The sequence below is a fragment of the Aquarana catesbeiana genome, linkage group LG08 (assembly GCF_042186555.1).
Source record: "Aquarana catesbeiana isolate 2022-GZ linkage group LG08, ASM4218655v1, whole genome shotgun sequence".
Lineage (NCBI taxonomy): Eukaryota > Metazoa > Chordata > Amphibia > Anura > Ranidae > Aquarana > Aquarana catesbeiana.
In genome coordinates, this window is record NC_133331.1 from 17,740,957 (window position 1) to 17,762,543 (window position 21,587).

General features: G+C 37.6%; 1 protein-coding gene across 1 annotated transcript in view; it reads right to left on the reverse strand.

Annotated features, from left to right (window-relative positions):
• Window positions 1–18,906: 18,906 nt before the first annotated feature.
• The window catches only part of LOC141105615 (C-type lectin domain family 2 member D2-like), a 123,838-nt gene continuing 121,157 nt past the window's right edge, over window positions 18,907–21,587 (reverse strand). Inside the window, exons 5-6 of the mRNA XM_073595567.1 lie at window positions 20,194–20,300; window positions 18,907–19,515 (exon numbers count right to left, since the gene is read on the reverse strand). Of these exons, the coding sequence (XP_073451668.1) occupies window positions 19,320–19,515; window positions 20,194–20,300 (303 nt within the window). The 3' untranslated portion in view covers window positions 18,907–19,319. The remainder of the gene's footprint in view (window positions 19,516–20,193; window positions 20,301–21,587) is intronic.

Below are 21,587 nucleotides of genomic sequence, written 5' to 3' on the forward strand. Positions count from 1 at the left end.
TGCATTTTTAATCGCACTGATCGCTGTATAAATGACAGTGGTCCCAAAAATGTGTCAAAAATGTCCGACATGTCCGCCATAACGTCGCAGTCACAATAAAAATCGCTGATCGCCGCCATTACTAGTAAAAAAAAATGTATTAATAAAAATGCCATAAAACTATCCCCTATTTAGTAAACACTATAACGTTTGCGCAAACCAATTAATAAACGCTTATTGCGATTTTTTTTACCAAAAATATGTAGAAGAATACGATCGGCCTAAACTGAAGAAAAAAAATGTTTTTTTTATATATTTTTGGGGGATATTTATTATAGCAAAATGTAAAAAATAATGCGTTTTTTTCAAAATTGTCGCTCTTATTTTGTTTATAGCGCAAAAAATAAAAATCGCAGAGGCGATCAAATACCACCAAAAGAAAGCTCTATTTGTGGGAAAAAAAGGACGTCAATTTTGTTTGGGAGCCACGTCGCACGACCGCGCAATTGTCAGTTAAAGCGACGCAGTGCCGAATCGCAAAAAACGCTCTGGTCAGGAAGGGGGTAAATCCTTCCGGGGCTGAAGTGGTTAAAGGATGGTATTAATTCTGTCCCTAGACGAGCTCCAACACTAGGCAATTCATTGTCTACCACTTTTTTTGATCTTGCCATCATTAGGTCCACTACCTGGTTACATTTCAAAGGCAACTATTCTGTGGACCAGCTGGTTGTTCTTGTTGCAAACATATTATCAAAGGCGAAATGGTACGCTCGTTCTCTAATGAGTATGAGCATAAGCTAAAGTCCTTTTATAATTGTAACACTCGGTATGTGGTGTAGATTATTACATGCGGATCTTGCAATGTACAATTTATAGGATGTACCATGAGGCGACTTAGGGACAGATTTCAGGAGCACCTGTAGAGTATTGAGAAAAATCTGTCCACTATTGTTGCCCGCCATTTCAATCGATATCATGATGGCAACAGTTCAACTGTGGGAGTACAGGTGTTATAAAAAAAGTACCTAAGAGAGGGGGTGATATATTTAAACTCCTCTGCAAAAGGGAGGTTTTTTGATTTTTCAGTTCAAAACTCATATACCATTTGGGATGAACTTTGAATGGGACATTACTACTAGTTTTGTTCCCATTCCTTCTTAAGCTCTTTCTGCGTGCCCCACTGATTTTTGCCCTTGGTAACACGCTGTCTCTGTTTTTACATCTGTTGGAATACGACATCCTGCTATGATCTATGGTATTACTTGTTTTATATATATTTACCATATAGCAGTGTTTGATCGTATTCAGGGCACCCTTTAGGATATACTGTATGCCACGTGGGTCCCTGGTGTTTGTGAATTTATGTACCCAGGTGGATATTTCCATATACTTTCCACATGCCCATTGATATATAACACATGTACATGACCAGCACTCAGTTACTCTAATGCATATTGCCAGTTGTTTCTCACAATATTTTTATTCACCTTGTATATATGTTTGTTTGCTTTTTCTTTCTTCTTTTGTTTTTATTTTTGTTACATTATGGTGTTTTTTTCTGTTGTTGATTTTAATTCATGAAATGTTTTTATCTACAAGTCGAGATCTGTTCATGTGTGCATGAATTGTTCTCTCAGAACAGGTGATTTTGGGTGTGGCCTGACTCAGCAATCACCTTAAATAGTCTGCCTAGAGAACACTTCAATGCTGTTACATTCGTGTGAAACGCGTCAACTGTAATTCCTGTACCTTGTCTGGCTTTTCACAATAAAGGTTTCATCAAGCACATCTTGGTTCTGGTGTGCGACCACTTCGTTTTACAGACTCTAGCAGGTTTTCTTCTAAGATTGCCCTGTATTTGGCTCCATCCATCTTCCCATCAACTCTAACCAGCTTCCCTGTCCCTGCTGAAGAAAAGCATCCCCACAACATGTTTCACGGTGGGGATGGTGTGTTCAGGGTGATGTGCAGTGTTAGTTTTTCACCACACATAGCGTTTTGCTTTTAGACCAAAAAGTTCAATTTTGGTCTCATCTGACCAGAGCACCTTCTTCCACATGTTTGCTGTGTCCCCCACATGGCTTCTCACAAACTGCAAAATGGGGTTTCTTATAGCTTTCTTTCAACAATGACTTCCTTCCTGCCACTCTTCCATAAAGGCCAGATTTGTGGAGAGCACGACTAATAGTTGTCCTGTGGACAGATTCTCCCACCTGAGCTGTGGATCTCTGCAGCTCTTCCAGAGTTACCATGGGCCTCTTGGGCGTAGCATAAGGGGTCACAATCGCAACCCCGCCCCTAGCTCCAGGGGGCTCCAGCAGCCTCCCTGTCATATTATCATATCCTCCACAAAGTCCAGCTCCGATCTGCCCTAGGGCCCCACAGCCATGCTCCAGTACTGGGCTTCTACTTTGTCTTCCACAGTCCACACCCCTCCGATCTCATTGGCTGGGGAGAAGCTGTGAGGCATTTCCTGAATGGAGAGGAGCACAAGGTTAGAACAGCCCAGGATGGGGAAGTGTTTGTGCTGTGTGCTGGCAAAATGGAAAGGTAACCATGCTTAGCGAGGCAAGAGGAGGAGAGTGCCCTCCTTTAGCCACAATGGGACCGATGTCACTGGTGAGGTATGACACCGCTCAGTGTCTCCTAGTCACCAGCTGGGATTCTCTGTACCCCCCCACCCGGGGATGTCCACTTACCCCACTTCCCTGGCAATTGGGGAAAAGACACACACCTCCGGGAGATGACCTTCCCCCAACACCTGCCAACACTGACAGAGAAACCTTCAGAAATTGCTAAAAAAAATCCCTTAACACCTCCTCAGGGGGCCTCTGAAGGGCTGCAGGCTCCAGATTTTGTGTCACATCGCTTTGCCTCCCAGCCTAAGTTGCACCCCCCCAAAACCCCCTGACCACCCCCTCTGCCCTGGATACTATGCCCGGCTGCTGAGCTCCTTTCCCATTACAGCACTCTATACAGTTTCTCCTCTGCAGGGCTGAAATCACATCCCTTTACAACACAGCCAGTTAGCCATGATCTGCACAGGGTTTATCTGCCTACTGCAACTATACTGCAGTTCTGACCGGAGAATTCCACAGGTCAGAAGGGCAACATAAAAGCCAGATACACCCTGTGAAGACTGACAGACTGTGTGTAAAGGAATGTGATTTCAGCCCTGTGTAGTGTGGGGGGGGGGGGGGGAGGAGAGGAGTTGTATACAGTGCTGGGATGGGAAAGGAGCTCTGCCAAGTGACCTGCCAGGGGTCCCTGTCCTCTGATGTAAAGAGGAACTCCTTGAACTCAAAACCCTTAAGCCACTTTGAGTATCTTGGCGTGCGGTGGATGTATCTGCATGCATGGTAGAAGTGGTTGGTGGTAATGGGGGGGCCCAGGCCAACATTTGCATCAGGGCCCACAAGCTTCAAGCTATGCCTCTGACCATGGGCCTCTTGGCTGCCTCTCTGATTAATGCTCTCCTTGCTCGGCCTGTCAGTTTAGGTGGACGGCCATTTCTTGGTAGGTTTGCAGTTGTGCCATACTCTTTCCATTTTCGGATGATGGATTGAACAGTGTTCTGTGAGATGTTCAAAGCTTGGGATATTTTTTTATAACCTAACCCTGCTTTATACTTCTCCAAAACTTTATCCCTGACCTGTCTGGTGTGTTCCTTGGCCTTCATGATGCAGTTTGTTTACTAAGGTTCTCTAACAAACCTCTGAGGGATTCACAGAACTGTATTTATACTTAGATTAAATTACACACAGGTGGACTCTATTTACTAATTAGGTGACTTCTGAAGGCAATTGGTTCCACTAGATTTTAGTTAGGGGTATCAGAGTAAAGGGAGCTGAATACAAATGTACCCCACACTTTTCACATATTTATTTGTAAAAAAAAAATCAAAAACCATTTATCATTTTCCTTTCACTTCACAAGTATGTGCCACTTTGTGTTGGTCTATCACATAAAATCCCAATAAAATACATTTACGTTTATGGTTGTAACATGACAAAAGGTGGGAAATTTCAAGGGGTGTGAATACTTTTTCAAGGCACTGTATGTCCTTGCTGGTTTGGTTCCCCATTTGGGTCCTCATTCTGGCCCCTCCTCTTGCCTATCCTGCAACCTTGTTTCTATTCCCATTCATGAATATTGTATGACATGTTTGGTATAGTTTATTATCTGTTTTTGATTTTGTTTAGAAAGCATTATTTAAAAAGTAAACATATGTCTGACTCCTGAAGATGTGGACTACTTCCAAGAAACGCATTGAGCTGTGTGCTTCTGAAATATAACATTTGATGACAAAGATGCATCGACCCCTTGTCTGAAGTTATATAATAAGGGTGTATTTTTTTTATTGTACTATTTTTGTTTTGTACAGTCTTTAACAAATGAGCAATTAATAGCACTTTTATGTGAGTAAAGCAATAAAATAAACAAATATATTCTAAATAGTATTGTGGTGCCTCAAAATTCCCATGTACATCAAATACTTTCTTCTGTTCAAATATTTTAGGGATGCGGCACTTTTAAGCAGTTGCCCAAGCCTTAGATTAAATACTTTTCAAGGGTGCCTTGACTTGAAAAAAGTTGAAAAACACTGGTCTAGGCTGTGAAAAAGTCTCACACTTATGATATCCTCATACTCAAGAGAAGTAGCGAATGTTCTTCGGGGTGGAATTATAGGTATGGCTATGAGGTGTGTGAGAAATAACTTTTTTTTATAACAATTTTGTGGGAAAACACACATTTTATTTACTTTATTCTTTTTCAAAGAATTGTGACAAAAATTACAACTTCAAAAAATTCACCATGCCTCTTACTAAATACCTTGGACTGTCTACTAAACTGACTGACTAAAATTGTAGATTTGGAGGGTATTTGCACAGTTCTGGTATTTTAGAACTTCATAACATCAGGAATGACCAATGTTCAAATATACTTTGTAAACTATAGTAGGTAGACTATAACTTTCACACAATACATATAATATGCACATTTTTTTGTATTTCTTTTTATTTGCAAACTTTTTTATAACAGAAACAAAGAAAAAAAGTTTTTTTTCAACAGGGATGTAAATTCTGTGTAAGTTTCAAAAAAGTTATTTAGATAAGCTTCAAAATATCTTAAACTTTACAGAACAAGTCCAGTTGAATGTGACCAACTACTACATGACATTACATATGTGACAATTTTCTGTCTGTCCTTTGTGTCTTGTCCACTTAAACACCCTGAGGGGGTGTTTAGGTGGAGGTTAGGGGTTTGCTGAGGTGCAATGGTAATAATAATGTTAAAATATGTTTTGGTTTGTATATTTAGTTCTTTTTATGTTTTTACTTGGGGTATTTAACATACACTGACTCAGTGTCTTCCAGTTTAGCTAAAGATTTCTCGGCTCTACTGGCATGTTTTGACCTAACTCAATTTGTCTGCACCCTCATGCATATCAAGGACACACCCTTGACTTTATATTTGCTAATGGATCTTCAGGGAGACTCCACTGCCTGCCATAATTTTACACTAAGCGCTTTTTTACTACAGAAATGTAAGTGGTTTACCTTTTTAATAAGTTTGTTTTACAAACGGTATTATGCTATGTGGCCCCTTTTTATTTCATATGGGCTATTCCTTTGAGACGGTCCATTGGACGGGAGGCCATCCACTGTAAAGAAGGTTCCCTCACAGTTCCGGACAAGTTTGGAGTTCCGCTGTCATCCAGTTGAGAGGTCCCCTTTTATTACCAGTCTGTGATACAAGCTTGGTTGACTCATTGAGCTTATGTTCTTATGAGTCCAACCCCTCTGGTAAGCCTTCATTCTTTCCGTGTGGAGGGTTCGTCACACTCACTTTTCCGCATGAGTTATCCACGTGGTGATTAGGATGTTGCATGTAACCATTGGACTATGAATAATTTCTCGCATTCAAAGTGACATCTGAAGATTACCAGAGACTGTATTTTGTGCACTAAGAATTGATAAAGACTCCTTTCCTTTCTTTCTTAATCTTTGTTATGTATATGTAACATTATAAGCATGTAATACTCTAAGCGCTACACTTGTTTGTGCACTTGTATATTTAGTTCTTTTTATGTTTTTACTTCGGGTATTTAACATACACTGACTCCGTGTCTTCCAGTTTAGCTAAAGATTTCTCGGCTCTACTGGCATGTTTTGACCTAACTCAATTTGTCTGCACCACTATGCATATCAGGGACACACCCTTGACTTTATATTTGCTAATGGATCTTTTGTCTCTGACTGCTCTCCCCTTGACTTAGGACTGTCTGACCATCTACCTATTCTTTTCCATCTGGAATTAGAAATTTCTAACAACTCCATGTCTGGATCTGTAAATTATCACAACTGGGCTTCTATTGATGAGCCAAAAATTGCAAATTCTGTTAATTCCTCCTTTGCCTACATCTATCTCCTCTTCTGACACCCTTGTTGACAAAATAGATGCCCTTAATCAGGCGCTTTCATCTTCCCTTGACACCTTTGCTCCAATAAAAACCTCAAAACATCTCATTCACCCAACCGACACCGTAGTAAAATTCATCTACGTTCAATAAAAGCAGTCTTGCGGAAAATTGAACGCAAATGGCACCGGTCTGGCCTGACTGTATATTATCAATCATGGAAAGACTATTTGTGTGTCTAGAAGGGTGAAATTGAGACTGCTAGATCAAACTTTTTCTCCCATGCTATTGAAAAAAATCTTAGCAACCCTAGACAACTCTTCTGCTCCATTGACAGATTATTATTACCTCACAGTCCCTCCACACTACCTGCTTCAACATAGCTCTGTAACACATTTCCAGATTTTCTTCTCCTTAAAAATAAGGCATCAAATTCTTACCACACCACAGGTTTTATCTACATCACTTCCTGACCCACCTAATTTTACTGGATCATCTCTCTCCCACTTCTCTCTACTTGATTCTGCATCTCTAAATTGGTCTCTAATATGAAATCTTCCACCTGCAAGGTGCATGGGCGGAGCCTAGCGGAGCAGACATGCATTTTTAGAGCTCCGCACCGCTGAGGAGAGAAGAGAAGGACAAAGCGGAGCCTGAAGGCTCAAAAGGTATCCATTTGAACCTTTTTGCCCCAGGGAACAAACTGTGAAAGTTTGGGCAGGAAATATGGTACTGGGAGGAAGTCGTGGCAGAAATAAAAATCACCTCACAAAGAGCTCACAGGCACTCACTGCAAATAAAGCAGCTCCAGTCACCTCACAATATACAGCATCAGGGCGCTCTCACAGACAGAAAATGTCACAGCAAGACTCTCCATTTGAGTCAGATACAGAACAAATCCTCTCACAAACTTCTCCACAAGCCTCCTCAGCATCCCCAGTAATATTATTACAATTTGAAAAGATGCTTCATAAGGCTTTAAAACAAACCTCAGACCAAATAACAAAAAGCCTAACCAAAGAAATAAGAGAGCTGGGAAACCGCACCGCAGCCTTAGAAATAAAAATGGATGAAATTGAAATTACAACCCAAGAAAATATAACAGAATTGGAACAATTAAAAGAAGAGAATTTAATACTTCAAACTAAGCTCGAAGATTACGAAAATAGAGCCAGACGTTCAAACTTGCGCATAAGGGGAATACCTGAAACTGTGACAGACCTGCAATCTACTATTACTGCTCTATTACAAGAACTAAAGCCAGATATCCCTATTGAACGTTTAGAACTGGACAGAGTACACAGAGCCCTCACAGCCAAAAAGAAAGATGGACCCCCACGTGATATAATCACAAAATTTCATTATTACAGAACGAAAGAACAAATACTAATTGCTGCAAGAGAAAAAAAGGAACTTAATTTTCAAGGACACAATTATCAAATTTTTGCTGACCTATCCCAACTTACTATTACTAAAAGACGATCCATGAAACCCCAACTAATGGAACTGCAACGCCACAACATTATGTATCAATGGGGCTTCCCCTTTTCAGTCAGATTTAACTACCAAGGTACAATTTACAGAAGCAGATCAGCAGATGAACTACAACAAACCCTTTTAAAATTAAATCTGACAGAACCCACAAGCAGCAACTCTCCCACACACAGAAGAATGGCGTCATCTTCACCTTCAGGCAGCACCCAGAAAATTTCAGAACAAAATGGGAATCATCATTCTCACAAAAGAGGCCGTTATGCCACATCATCCATGGACCAAGAAGATTCAATGGACTGACATCCTAATTCCTGATATCTCTTCATTTATTATACTAAGAGATGGTTCTCTATAAAAAACCTGTATTTATAACTGAATGTAACTGCATTCTGATAGTCACACACTGTGTGGGATCATGTTACATTCCAGTTATATTTCTTATTACTTCTGATTCATATAGCCTTAGAATATATAAGTGAAATAAGGAAATTCTTGTTCAGTTATATATTTTCAGGTAATAACAATAGATTTATTACTTTTTAGGACAAATATGTTCAATAATCCAGAAGTAATGGAAGCTTTTTCTTTCTTTTCTTAAAACAAATATATTATTACCTAACCAGTTCCTAGAACTATGTTTTTGTTTATTCTAATCTGAAGCAATACAACCTCAATTTTATGAGTTAACATATCTAAACAGTTACATATGAATAAAATATGTAATTGTTTACTCTAAAAGGGTTAAAATCCCAAAATAATTCAAACTATCTTCATCAATACCAAAGTTATTAACATTACCTTTCTAACTGAATTATTTAGCCTAGGGCAAGACTAACCATATACAACCATCCTGGAATAAATAATTTCAACAAAAACTATATTCTGCACTCCAATTAATGAATCATCATTTTGATGTCTTTTGACATAGCACTTCTCTCCTGTAAGCGGAAGATCCGTGTACCCCCATTAGCCCTCCTCATTCTCCCAACCATATTATGTGGGAGTGTGACGAAGGCACTTATTCCCCTGAGAGAGATATTTATTCTCTTTCACGGGTAAATTGTGATTACTTGCAAAAAATAATTTATACAATGTATCATCTAATCTCATATGTTTTTTGTTTACTCTTTACTCCAGAATTCACTGATTTCTTTTCTATCTTTTCATCTCTTCAGTCCACACAGGTTGATCTGCGCAGTCAGCTCTGCATAACAAAAAGTAAGTCAAAACTATTTGAACTGTTGCCATGGCACCACTGAATATACTTTCCCTGAATGTTCAGGGAATAAATGTCCCTCAAAAAAGGACCAAAGCCTTCCGTACTTTCCATAACAAGAAGGCTCACATAGTATGCCTCCAAGAAACACACTTCACCAAAGATTCTACTCCAAAATATATTTCTCCTTTTTATCAACAAATTTACACGGCTTCTGCCTGTACCAAACAAAGGGGTACTCTAATTGCATTTCACCGATCCACACCATTCACCTTATCATCAGAAATTAAAGACCCAGAAGGTAGATACCTGATACTCATGGGTTATATAATGGATACAGCAATCACAGTGATTTCCTACTACGCTCCTAACAAACAACCTACACCATTCCTCTCACATATATTACAAGTGATTAATACACACAAAATAGGAACAGTGATAATGTGTGGGGATTCGAACCAGGTCCTCCTCCCATTTCTAGATAAATCACCTTTTACACCATCCAAAATAACCTCTAGATTACCTTTTTCTCAACTTCTTTCCAAATACAATAGGGTAGATTCGTGGTGAGAAAGTAACCCAATGAAAAAGAAATTCACTTATTTCTCACACCCCCATCAAACCTTAACCAGAATAGATCATATTTTTCTAACAATAGGAATGATACCAGAAATTATTGCATCAGATATAATTCCAATTCCGTGGTCTGACCATAATGCAGTATACACTACTATAGCCTCAGCCATACCAAAAGCGCATGACCCAACGTGGTACTTACCGGACATAATGCTCAAACACCCACTACATCAGATGGCCATTGAACAAGCTTTAAAGGAATACATATCAATTAATAATACAACAGACATTTCCCCAATAACACTGTGGGAAGCTCATAAGCCTGTCTTGCGTGGTACAATACAAAGACAAATGGCACTATTTAAACGGGAACGCAAAAATCTAGCAAAAAAACTAGAACTCAATTTTAATGCAGCCTACATATCATTCCAAGATAATCCATCTCAGAGTACAAAATCTCATCTGGAAAAATCTAGATTGGAATACGATCTATTTCTCACTGAGTCAGTTGATAAATCCCTCAAACGCTCCAAACACAATTTCTACATGAATACAAACAAACCAGGTACATATTTGGCTCGGGCATTAAATTCAACTAACAAATCTTTCAAACCAATACGTTTGAAATTATCAAAAAATGTTTATACTTGTAATCCAGTTAAAATAGTCCATAAATTTCACTCACATCTCGCAACTTTATACAAGACAAACAATGAATTTAATCCTACAGAGGCTGAATCCTTCTTCTCAAAAATAACCTTACCTGAGTTGTCTCAGAATCAAAAAAGCAGTTTGGATGAGCCTATAACTATAGATGAAGTTGCTAACGCCATAAAAGACCTAAAACTTAACAAAAGACCAGGCCCAGACGGCTACTCGGCTTTATACTATAAAACATTCTCAGAAATACTCTCTCCCATTCTCACTGAAACTTTTAACAAACTTCTAGAAGGACATTCTTTTCGGCAAGAAACACTAATGGCAATTGTTTGTATGATCCCAAAACCCCTTTCTGATGATACTTCCTGTGTGAATTATCGGCCTATCTCTCTGTTAAACCTTGATATTAAATTATTAGCAAAAATAATAGCAAAACGCCTCAATAGCATTATAGGAAAATTAATACATAGAGATCAAGTAGGCTTCATGCCAAATAGACAGGCAGGCGATAATATACGCAGGGCAGTGTTATTGGCACATATTGCTAAAAAACGGAAAATCCCTTTATGTTTTCTATCTCTCGATATTAAGAGGGCATTTGACACAGTATCCTGGCAATATATGTAATATTCATTACAAAAATGGGGTTTTGGACCCCACTTTTTAACATGGATCAAAGCATTATATAATAAACCCAAAGCCTATATAAAATATGCTGGATACAAATCTGATGCCTTTAATATCGAAAGAGGTACCCGACAGGGTTGCCCATTATCTCCCTTATTATTTGCCCTTATACTCGAACCCATGGCCCAATACATCAGAACAAACCAAACTATAACTGGCATTGAAGTAGGAGGTATTACACACAAATTATGTATATTTGCAGACGATATATTACTTTTTCTATCATTACCACAGGTCTCTGGTCCTAACTTAATACCAGCTCTTGATGGATTTGCAGCCCTATCCGGCCTTATGATTAATCCTAAGAAATGCCTAGTGCTTAATATTTCGCTCACAAACATGGAATTGATCCCGGCTAGGGCTGCACTCCCATTCACATGGGCAGAAAAATCAATCCCATATCTTGGAATTAATTTAACAGCATCTCATTCTGACTTATTCTCAACCAATTATCCTCCTGTATTAAGACAGATCACAAATCTAATAAAACAATGGTCGCAACTTCCTTTATCCGGGATAGGGAAGATTAATGCAATCAAAATGACTATTCTACCCAAATTGCTTTATCTAGTCAGAGTCCTCCCTATTCCAATTCCTTCCTATTTTTTGAGAATAGTACAAAAAAGAGCAACTTCGTTTATATGGGGCTCTTCTAAACCACGTATACCTATACACACACTACATCTTCCCAAAAATAAAGGAGGCCTGGGATACCCTAATTTTACTAACTACTACAGAGCAGCACATTTGGCCAGTCTGTCCAAATACCATGCAAAACAGGAAATCCCATTATGGGTATTTATAGAGGCTTCAGAAAATGACCCTCTATTAATATCAAACTTGTTATGGCTTGATCCTAAAGACCGCTTTAAAATTCATAATCCCATAACTAAACACTTCTTATCTCTCTGGGATAAACTAAAAACCAAATATCAGTTACAATCTCCACACAATCCTCTCCTTTCTTTTATCAGAAATCCGGCCTTTTATCCGGCATGGATCTACCCAAATTCTTTTAAAGCTTGGACAACATCAGGCATTCAGACACTAAATGACTTCATAGCATCTAAATCATTCCTTTCATTCCCATCGCTTAGAGAAAAATATGATCTACCAAACTCTGAGATATTTAGATATCTCCAAATCAAAAATTTCTATACACCATTCCTAAAGGGGGATACACCATTATCCCAATTATCCATTTTTGAATCAATCTGTACAAAAGATCCATTTGCTAAAGGTACAATTTCATCACTTTATAATCAATTATATGGAGTAGCAAATCTTAATAGACCCTCTTATGTTCAGAGGTGGGAGGAGGACCTGGGACGAACTTTAGAAGACACGGACTGGTCTAACATATGGCTCACATCTAAGTCATCTTCACCCAACATCTTAGCACTGGAGACAAATTATAAAGTCCTAACTCGCTGGTACCTTGTACCCGCTAGAGTGGCAAAATATTCACCTAATACCTCAGCTCTTTGTTTTCGAGGATGCCCAGAAATAGGCACATATTTACACATATGGTGGACGTGCCCAGTAATCCAAACCTTCTGGAAGGAAATCTTTGTGATTGCATCTAAAATATTTAAAAAAATAATACAACCAGATCCATATATAACTTTACTTAATCTAAAACCGGAATGGTTAACACTCTCTCAATTCAAACTTATGATCCAACTAATAACGGCAGCAAAGCAAACAGTGGCCAAGGCATGGAAATCTCCTACAATGGTACTAGCAGAAACAATTCACAGAATGAATAATGAATGAATGTCCCATGCTAAGATGGTAGCCATCGATCAAAATCAAATTCCAAAATTTGAAAAACTTTGGCATCCTTGGATAAAACAACAGTTCCTGTCAAATTTCAATGACTCTGTCCTGTTGCCATGGTAACAGATTAAATGACTTACAGAGACACCCATTCTAAGGCTTCAAAGAGAACTAAAAAGAATAATAAACTGACGAGCGGGACAACCTTGTGGACCATACCTCTGTCTTTCTACCCTTTTTCTTCTTTCTCTTTCCTTTTCTCCACCTTACGATTAAAGCTCATTATCAGAATTTATTTGACCTATATACACTCTACCTGTAAACAATATGTATAGTCCATATAAAAGTAACTAAGGAAATGATATATATCTTTAATTTAGGTTTACGTGAACCCAAGGTTTAATATTTGAAATTTCATGATATTTACTGTACCTATATAAACCCTACTGTAAAACAATGAGCTTACTTTATAGATCCTTGTAAACTTACTTTATGTATCTTTATATGTATCTTTATAATATTGTATACTCAATAAACTTCTTTTGACAAGGAAATCTTCCACCTGCATACTTGAACCTATTCCCAGCCATTTATTTAAATCCTGTTTTGGTTCTCTATGCCCCATTATTCTCCATAACATAAACGATTCCCTTAGCACCGATTTTGTATCGACAATTCTCAATACTGCCACCATCACCCCGGTACCAAAAAACCAACATGGCGCTGGACAATTTGAACAACTTTCACCCCATATTTACCCTACCCCTCCTTGCCAAGATGCTTCAGCAGGCTGTGAAATCTCTGTTACATAATCACCTGACTTTAAACAACCTACTTGAACCTCTCCAATCTGGTTTTCAGCAACTGCGCAGCACAGAAACCACCTTGGTTGAAGTCACTGATGACATTCTGTTAGCTTCTGATTCCAGCTCACTAACTATTCTTACTCTACTGGATCTTAATTCTGCCTTTGATACTGTAGACCACAATCTTTTACTCTATCAACTTGAAACCTTATTTGGAATCTCAGAATTGGCTCTGGACCAGATTAAGTCATATCTCACTGATCGCTGTCACTTTGTTTCTTTTGGTAGATTCCAGTCTGAAGTTGGTTCAGTCAAGTACAGAGTTCCTCAGGGCTCAATCTTGGGTCTCTTACTTTTTTTTTTTTTTTTTAATACAAATGCTTTTATTGATATATTATGTCAAAAGCATAACAAAAGGAATCCATATATAGAGGATATAATGTATAAAACAATGAAAAAGTGAACCCAATCAAAGTACACATTACTGTGAGTATATACAGTAAAGGTTTTAACATGTGCTATACTTCTATATTAGGGTATAGAAAGTACCCTTTCTCTGAAATCAAGATGTACTGTAGCTTAAACCACTGAGTCAGAGACGGTAACTGTATCCAGTGTGGATACAACTCTGTGTCTTAGATTTTGTAACATTAGGATAACAGTGAGTAATGAATAGTCACTTAAGCTTTGTACTAAATCAAATCATAACCATAACAAAAATAAAAGAAATAGATATGCTATTCACTATGTAGGGCTAGTAGCCTGTGTTATTAGGGATATTTTGTAGGGAAATTAACCACGATCCACTCAACCACCATAAGGTTCCCAGTTTGTCCATTTGCGGTCAAAGATATGCAATGGGATATTTATTATAGCAAAAAGTAAAAAATATTGTGTTTTTCTTTCAAAATCGTCAGCCTTTTTTTGTTTATAGCACAAAAAATTAAAACCGCAGAGGTGATCAAATACAACCAAAAGGAAGCTCTATTTGTGGGGAAAAAAAACAAAAACAAAATTTCATATGGGTACAGTGTTGCATGACCGCGCAATTCAAAGTGTGACAGCACTGAAAGCTGAAAATTGGTCTGGGTAGGAAGGGGGTGAAAATGCTCTGTATTGAATTGGTTAAGAGACATGGACCTAGTGCATTTGTGCATGTTTAAGATCATATCTGACCTATTTTCTGGGCTAAATTCCTGACCTTTGTCTGTTTCCCATCTGACCATCACTGAAGACTTTTCTGGCAAGTGCAGCCCATTTAAATAACTGTATATTTGTGATATAATCCCTTAGTCCCTAGCGGAATTGGAGCATATGGATTCAAATATCATAAATCTAGGTCTAACGTTGAGGGGGTATAATGAGTCAAAAAAGTTTCTGACCTGGAGATATTTAAAAAATTCTATCCTCGGGATGTCATATTTTTGCTGAAGGTGGGAGAAGGAACAGAAATCTGATCCTTGTGTTAGGGAGTCAAGGGTAATGAGAATGTTCTGCTCCCACCATAAAAAATTTATTAGGTGAGGTATATGCGAGGAGGGAATCTTTTATCACCTAAAAAGGAGAATAAGGGTGGTCTTGGGAATGAAAGCTTGAATTTCTGGTGGTAAAACAACCATAAATGTATTGTTTGAGTGACAATACTGTTCAAAGGGCTCAACTCCCTGGTCCTAACTGTATGCCATAGCAGACTTGGTAGGTACAATGGGCAAATCGATACATTTTCAAATTGGAGCCAAGGGATTGAAACCACAGAAGTGTGCCACTGTGCTGTTTGTTCCAGTCTAGCTGTCAAGTAGTATAGCCATATATTTGGGACGCCTAGACCCCCTTGTGAGAGAGGTCTATACATTAATAATTTACCGTATCTAGGTCTCTTACCTCTCTAAATGAATTGATTAACTTCCCTTTGGATCTGTTCAATGGTCTGATGGGAAACATAGACTGGCAGGGATCTAAAGTAACAGAAAACCTTAGGCAGCAAGATGGACATCTTTATCGCCATAACTCTACCCATCAGGGAGATGGGGAAAGTGGACCACAATCTCAGCCATTGTTTAACTTTTGAGATAGCTTGTGGGTAGTTAGCATTATACATCTCTCTCAGGGAAGGCGTCAGGCGAACCCCTAGATATTGCAGAGTACTATAGGAAACAGTGAAGCCGAATGAGTCTTTGATGCAAGTTATTATATTCTGGGGAATATTTATTGGAAGGGCAGAGCACTCGGATAAATTAATCCCCAGGCCGGAGATGCTATGGAACTCTTGTAAAATAGTTACCAGTTTAGGGAGAGATACCACCGGGTCTGGCAGGAACATGAGTACGTCAAGCAAATTAGCCTGTCTAACTGTCTGTTAAAAGCTTTTAACAGACGGTTAGACAGGCTAATTTGGTTGGTCAGCAGACTGGTTGGTGAGTTGAGCTATGGAATTGTCTTTTTCTTACATCCAAAACTAATACTATCAACAATATTGTTTGGTTGACTGGATTAACTTCCAGTATTACCTAAAATTGGTTAGCAAAAATGTATATAAACATTCATCCACACGACTAGCGTGGGATGCAGTTCAGGTTGCCCTGAGAGCAAACAAGAAAAACAAAGAGAATAGAGTTCTCTTTAAGAGGGCAGAAAAAACCCAAACACTATTGAAAATACAACTAAATTTTATCATTGCAAAAATATAAACACCACACTAATTAATCATTTTTTTTTTATAATCCAAATTTTTATTTCCAGTTTATAATTACAACAATTCATACATTATTCCATTACCTTACATTCACCTAAGCCACAAACCTAAGCTACACAATTACATACCATGCTTACACAATTACACCACCTATCCCCCAAGCAGAAGAGAGAAGAGAAAAAAGAAACCCCTTTCCCTACCCCTTCCTTTGGTTCCTCTCAGCCTCCTCCCCTTTCTAATTCATTATTCATTACCATTTTGTGGTCTATCCATTGCCCCTTTACCAAAACCCCTCATTCCCGTTCCTATTAGTGCATAGTGTTCGTGTATTTAGCAGTTGATTATTAAGTAGTGCAAGAGACCTTATTGTCCCAATCTAACCAAAAAAGTGTAATAATCACTTAACACTCGTGTAGTATATGAAATTTATAATGGCCTAATTAGCCCAACTCACAACCCTGTGAAAAAAAAAATAAAAAGATTCCCCTTCCCCTTTCTTGAATTTATTGTGTTAGTGTATTCATAAATTAATTATTTAATTCTTAATTAGTGCAAGAGGCCTTATTGGCCAAACTATCAATATATGTGCAATATATGAGGTGTCCAACCTCTGTGAAGGGAGTGGAAAGAGAAAAAAAAACAAAAAACAAGAAAACCTCCCTAGCCCCACCCACCAAAATCCCCCCCCCTCTTATGAAGGATCAACCTAAAGAATTCAATGTTTCATTTTCAGGGACAATCTCTATTATGCTTGTTCCTAATGGCTGTACCCAATCCTCTCTCTACTATACCGCAATGTTCCTCTCTTTTTCCATCTCCATCACACAGTTACCCCATCCTGCCCATGTCTTTTCAAATTTTTTTTGTTGGTCCTTCACAACATGAACCCATCTCTCTGCTTCCATTATTAAATTGACTTCATTTCTCCATTCGGTTATTGTGGGACCTTGGGCTTGTTTCCAATACTTCTGTATAATTTTTTTCGCTGCATTTAATAAGTGCGGGGTTATACTTTTCCGATAAGTTTTAGTAGACTCGGGCGTCCCATGAAATAAATACTGTAGCACCTTAAACTCTAGGGGCCCGACTGACAATTTTTCGATCCATGGGGCCACTGACTCCCAAAATGATTTAACACTAATTAATCAATTAAGGAAAAAAGGGGGGCAAAGATAAGTGGCTATCAGAGACCCATTAAATTAAAGACAACGTTGTCTAAAAATTTAAAAACAAGTGAAGCCGTGGCTATACATCACACATGCATAACACAGTCACCATACACAACTGCCAATGACACAAGGGTTAATTGGATAGAATTTTGCAAATCAGACTCCTGTTGGTGAGGGTTCCCTTAATCATCGGTCATAGATGTGGTATATAGGTTATATGGATGGATGAATGGATGGAGTGTGCTAATGAAAGTTCAAAGACAATGTAAGTTCAGCTCTGTCGGTTAAACAAAGAACCCAGACAGTATTGATAAGCAGAGTTAGCAGCAAAACCAAAACTAATACTATGCGGGAGAAGAGATCTGCATCCTGTATGATGTTAGAAGCTAGGCGGATGTTGTCAGTGATCTGCCTGGAAGGGATAAAGCCAGTTTGTTCTGGGGCTACTAAGGAGGAGATAATCGAGACGAGGCGATCTGCTAACAGTCTACCTAAATTTTTTAGGTCGTTATTGAGAACCAATATCAACCTGTAATTCTGGGGAACTGACTGATCCTTATTCGGTTTCGATATTAGTATCATATTGTCATGAAGCATCTCTTCAGGGAGCTTGTGGCCCTGGAGGATATAATTTAAAAGTTTTGAAAGTTTGGGGGCGAGGGTTCCTGCAAATTTCTTGTAGTATATTGGGGTGAACCCATCAGGGCCTGGAGCTTTTGAGGTCTTCAGGGACTTGGGTCCCTTACTTTTTAGCATCTACATGTTTCCACTTTGCCAACTGCTTAGATCACACAGGCTCAATTATCACTTCTATGCTTAAAAGACTTAGATATACATCCACACTAAACCGGATTCTACTTTAGCTGCTTCTCTCCTAGCTAATTGTATTTGTAATATAAAAACTTGGATGGCCCATAATTTCCTTGAATTAAACTGTGATAAGACTGAAGTCATGCTTATTGGCAACCCCCATCAATTACGTAAGGTCAATCCTAATAGCTTATCTATAGATGGCACTGTACTTGAGCTTCAGTCTAAATTGAAAAATATAGGGGTGATATTTGATGCTAATTTAACCTCTGATCCACCTGTACAAAATGTTGTCAGAACATATTTTTTCCACTTGAGAAACCTTGCTGGGCTGTATACACTGTAGCTAAAAAGCTGATCCATACATTTGTGTTCTCCCGACTTGACTACTTCAGTGCTCTACTTGCTGGTGTACCTAAATCCACTTCAATATGTTCAAAATTCTGCCGCCAGAACCCTCACCAGGTCCGGTACATGTGATTCTATTACCCCTATCCTGGAGTCCTTGCACTGGCTACCCATCTGGTTTCCCATAGACTTTAAGGTCCTCTTGCACACCCATAAGGCTCTTCATGGCACCCCATTATCTTTCTGAAATTTTTCCAACTTACTACCACCCCCCCCCCCCCCCCCCGGTAACCTCCGCTCCTCAAATTCTGGTCTTCTGCAGGTCCCCTCTACTCACCTGCACTGGATGGGAGACGGGACCTTCTCCTGCTACACCCTAAAACTCTGCAACTCACTACCAAAGAACATCAGAGGGTCGTGTTCTCTAAACTCATTCCAATCAAACCTAAAAACTTTTTTTCTTTAGACAAGCTTTCATTTAATTTTCCCTTTTTCCTTTACGTTATCCTGTGTATTTCTTGTGTTTTCCTTGTAAAGCGCTTTGAGAAGTCACTTTTAAAGGAGCTATGTAAAATAAAGTTTATTTTAATTTTTGGTAGTATCATCATCATTATTGTTATTCTTCTTGATATTATTAATATTATTATCATCATCATTATTTTTGTTATTATTATTAATAATATTATTTATTATTATTATTACTATTAATAATAATAATATTATTATTGTTATCTCTGTGTGCTGGGGAGGATGCCCCCAAAAAACTCCTGCAAATCCATTTCTTTGGATATCTTCCACTTTCACTTCTAAAACCCTCACCATTCAGGTAAACATGCTCTGTATCACCAGGGATTGTTGGTTTTCTATAAATATAAAATCTGGAAAAAAAGAACAAAACAGAACATTACAAAAAAAGTTTGCTGTTATTACATAATGATCACATATATAGTGGTTTTCCATATATTTTTCTATACTTTTTATAGCCAGGACTAAAAAATACAGGTGATTACAAAAAAGTCAGTTGAGTATAAAACATAGCATATGAATATTTTATATGTTCATATGAAACCAGCAGGTGGAGCTGTAGTCTAGTTTACACATGTTTAGCTGTTCATTCTTATCTGCTTTGCTAAAGGAAGTCTTTTTACAGAGTGCAGACCTCTAACGAAGTATATAGATCCATCTCTGATAATGCAGATCTAATATATGTTCATTACAACAACAGATTTGGGATAATCCATCTGCAGTCTTTATTGTATGATATCAGAACAATCCTAATAGTAGCCCTGTGATTAGAAGGCATACAAAGTCACTCTCTCCTTAGCAGTACCAGACTGGGACCAGTAGGTGTAATAATAATGACTTTGTACTCGATTCCCTGATCACTTAGTAATGCACTGGGGAAGTTAAGCAAAGACTTGGCACTCCAAACTACTGCAAAAAAAGTTTCCTCCATGAAATAGAAGAAGGGATAAATCAATGGAATAATGTAGAACCAAACCTGAAATATCAGTTTTAGGTAAAGCTGACCTTTACATTTTAGGAGTTGAACTTACATTGTTTCTGAGTAGAATGTTCCATCGGTCCAGACCCAGCCTGAGTCATCTTGTGTCCTGCTCAGTCCAATCCAGTAATTATTATATTTTATGAGATTTAAAAAGTTCTGCAAAACAGAAAGACAATCTATTGAAATACCAGACATTATTTTACCATAACAAAACTACTTAGAACATAGCACTGAACTGGAATCAATTCCAGTGGTGCTTTATACATAGGGGCTATTTATACATTATACCAATCCATAAAACTTTAACGCTTTCGCTGCCAGAGCCATTGTTGCGATTTTGTGTAAATAAAATTCCCCATTATATATTTTCTGAAAGCAGGCACCCTGGAGAATAAAATAGTGGTAGTTCCAATTTTTTATGTCACACGATATTAGTGCAAAGGTTTAGAAAATGCAATAATTTAGTGAAACAACAACAAACTTCATTACTTCAGAGTGAATGGAAATAGACATGTGCAGAATTAAAAAATGTGTTTGGTTTTGGGTCGATTTGTTACGTTACTAACTTAGTTTTGTTGCGTTCATAATGAAAATTTGTTTAGTTTAAATTGTTTATTCATTTTTGACTTGATTGGAATTTTTCCAATGGATTTAAAGTATTCAAATCAAAGTGAAAATATCAAATCAATCTCAATTCATTGTAAAGGAGAATAGCTGGTTTTATTCTATTCAAAATTTGAATTTCGGAAGACGGCTATATTCTATTTTGTTTTATTTTCTATTCCATTCCTTTTTTTTAATTCTATTATATTTCTATTTTATTGTATACTATTCTTTTTGAATTTAGAAAGATGGCTATGTTCTGTTCTAATCTAGTGTTTTAATCTATTCAATTTTTTTCTCTTCTATTATTTTCTATTCTTTTCCTTTATACTCTATTCTTTTTAAATTTCAGCGGATGGCTATATTCTATTTTATTCTATTCAAAATTCAAATTTGAAAATTCAAATTTGAATTTTGAAAGACGGCTATATTCTATATTATTGTGTTCAAATTTTGACATTCGAATTTTAGAAGACGGCTATATTCTTTCTACTCTATTTTAATCTATTCTATTCTATTGTAATCTATTATTTTTTATTCTTTTCTATTCTATTCTATTGCTTTGTTTTCTATTCTATTCTGTTTGTCTAAGCTATTTTTTTCGAATTTCGAAAGATGGTTTTTCTTGTGTCAGAATTTCTAAATTCAAATTTTCGAAATTCGAATTACGGAACACGACTACATTTTTTCTATTCTATTCTAATCTATATTTTATTATTTTCTATTCCTTTGCTTTCTATTTTATTTATATTTTGTTTCATTCTATTCTATTGTTTTTCAAAATGCGAATGTCAGAAGAAGGCTAAAGTATATTCCAATATACCCAGTCTTTGAAGAAAA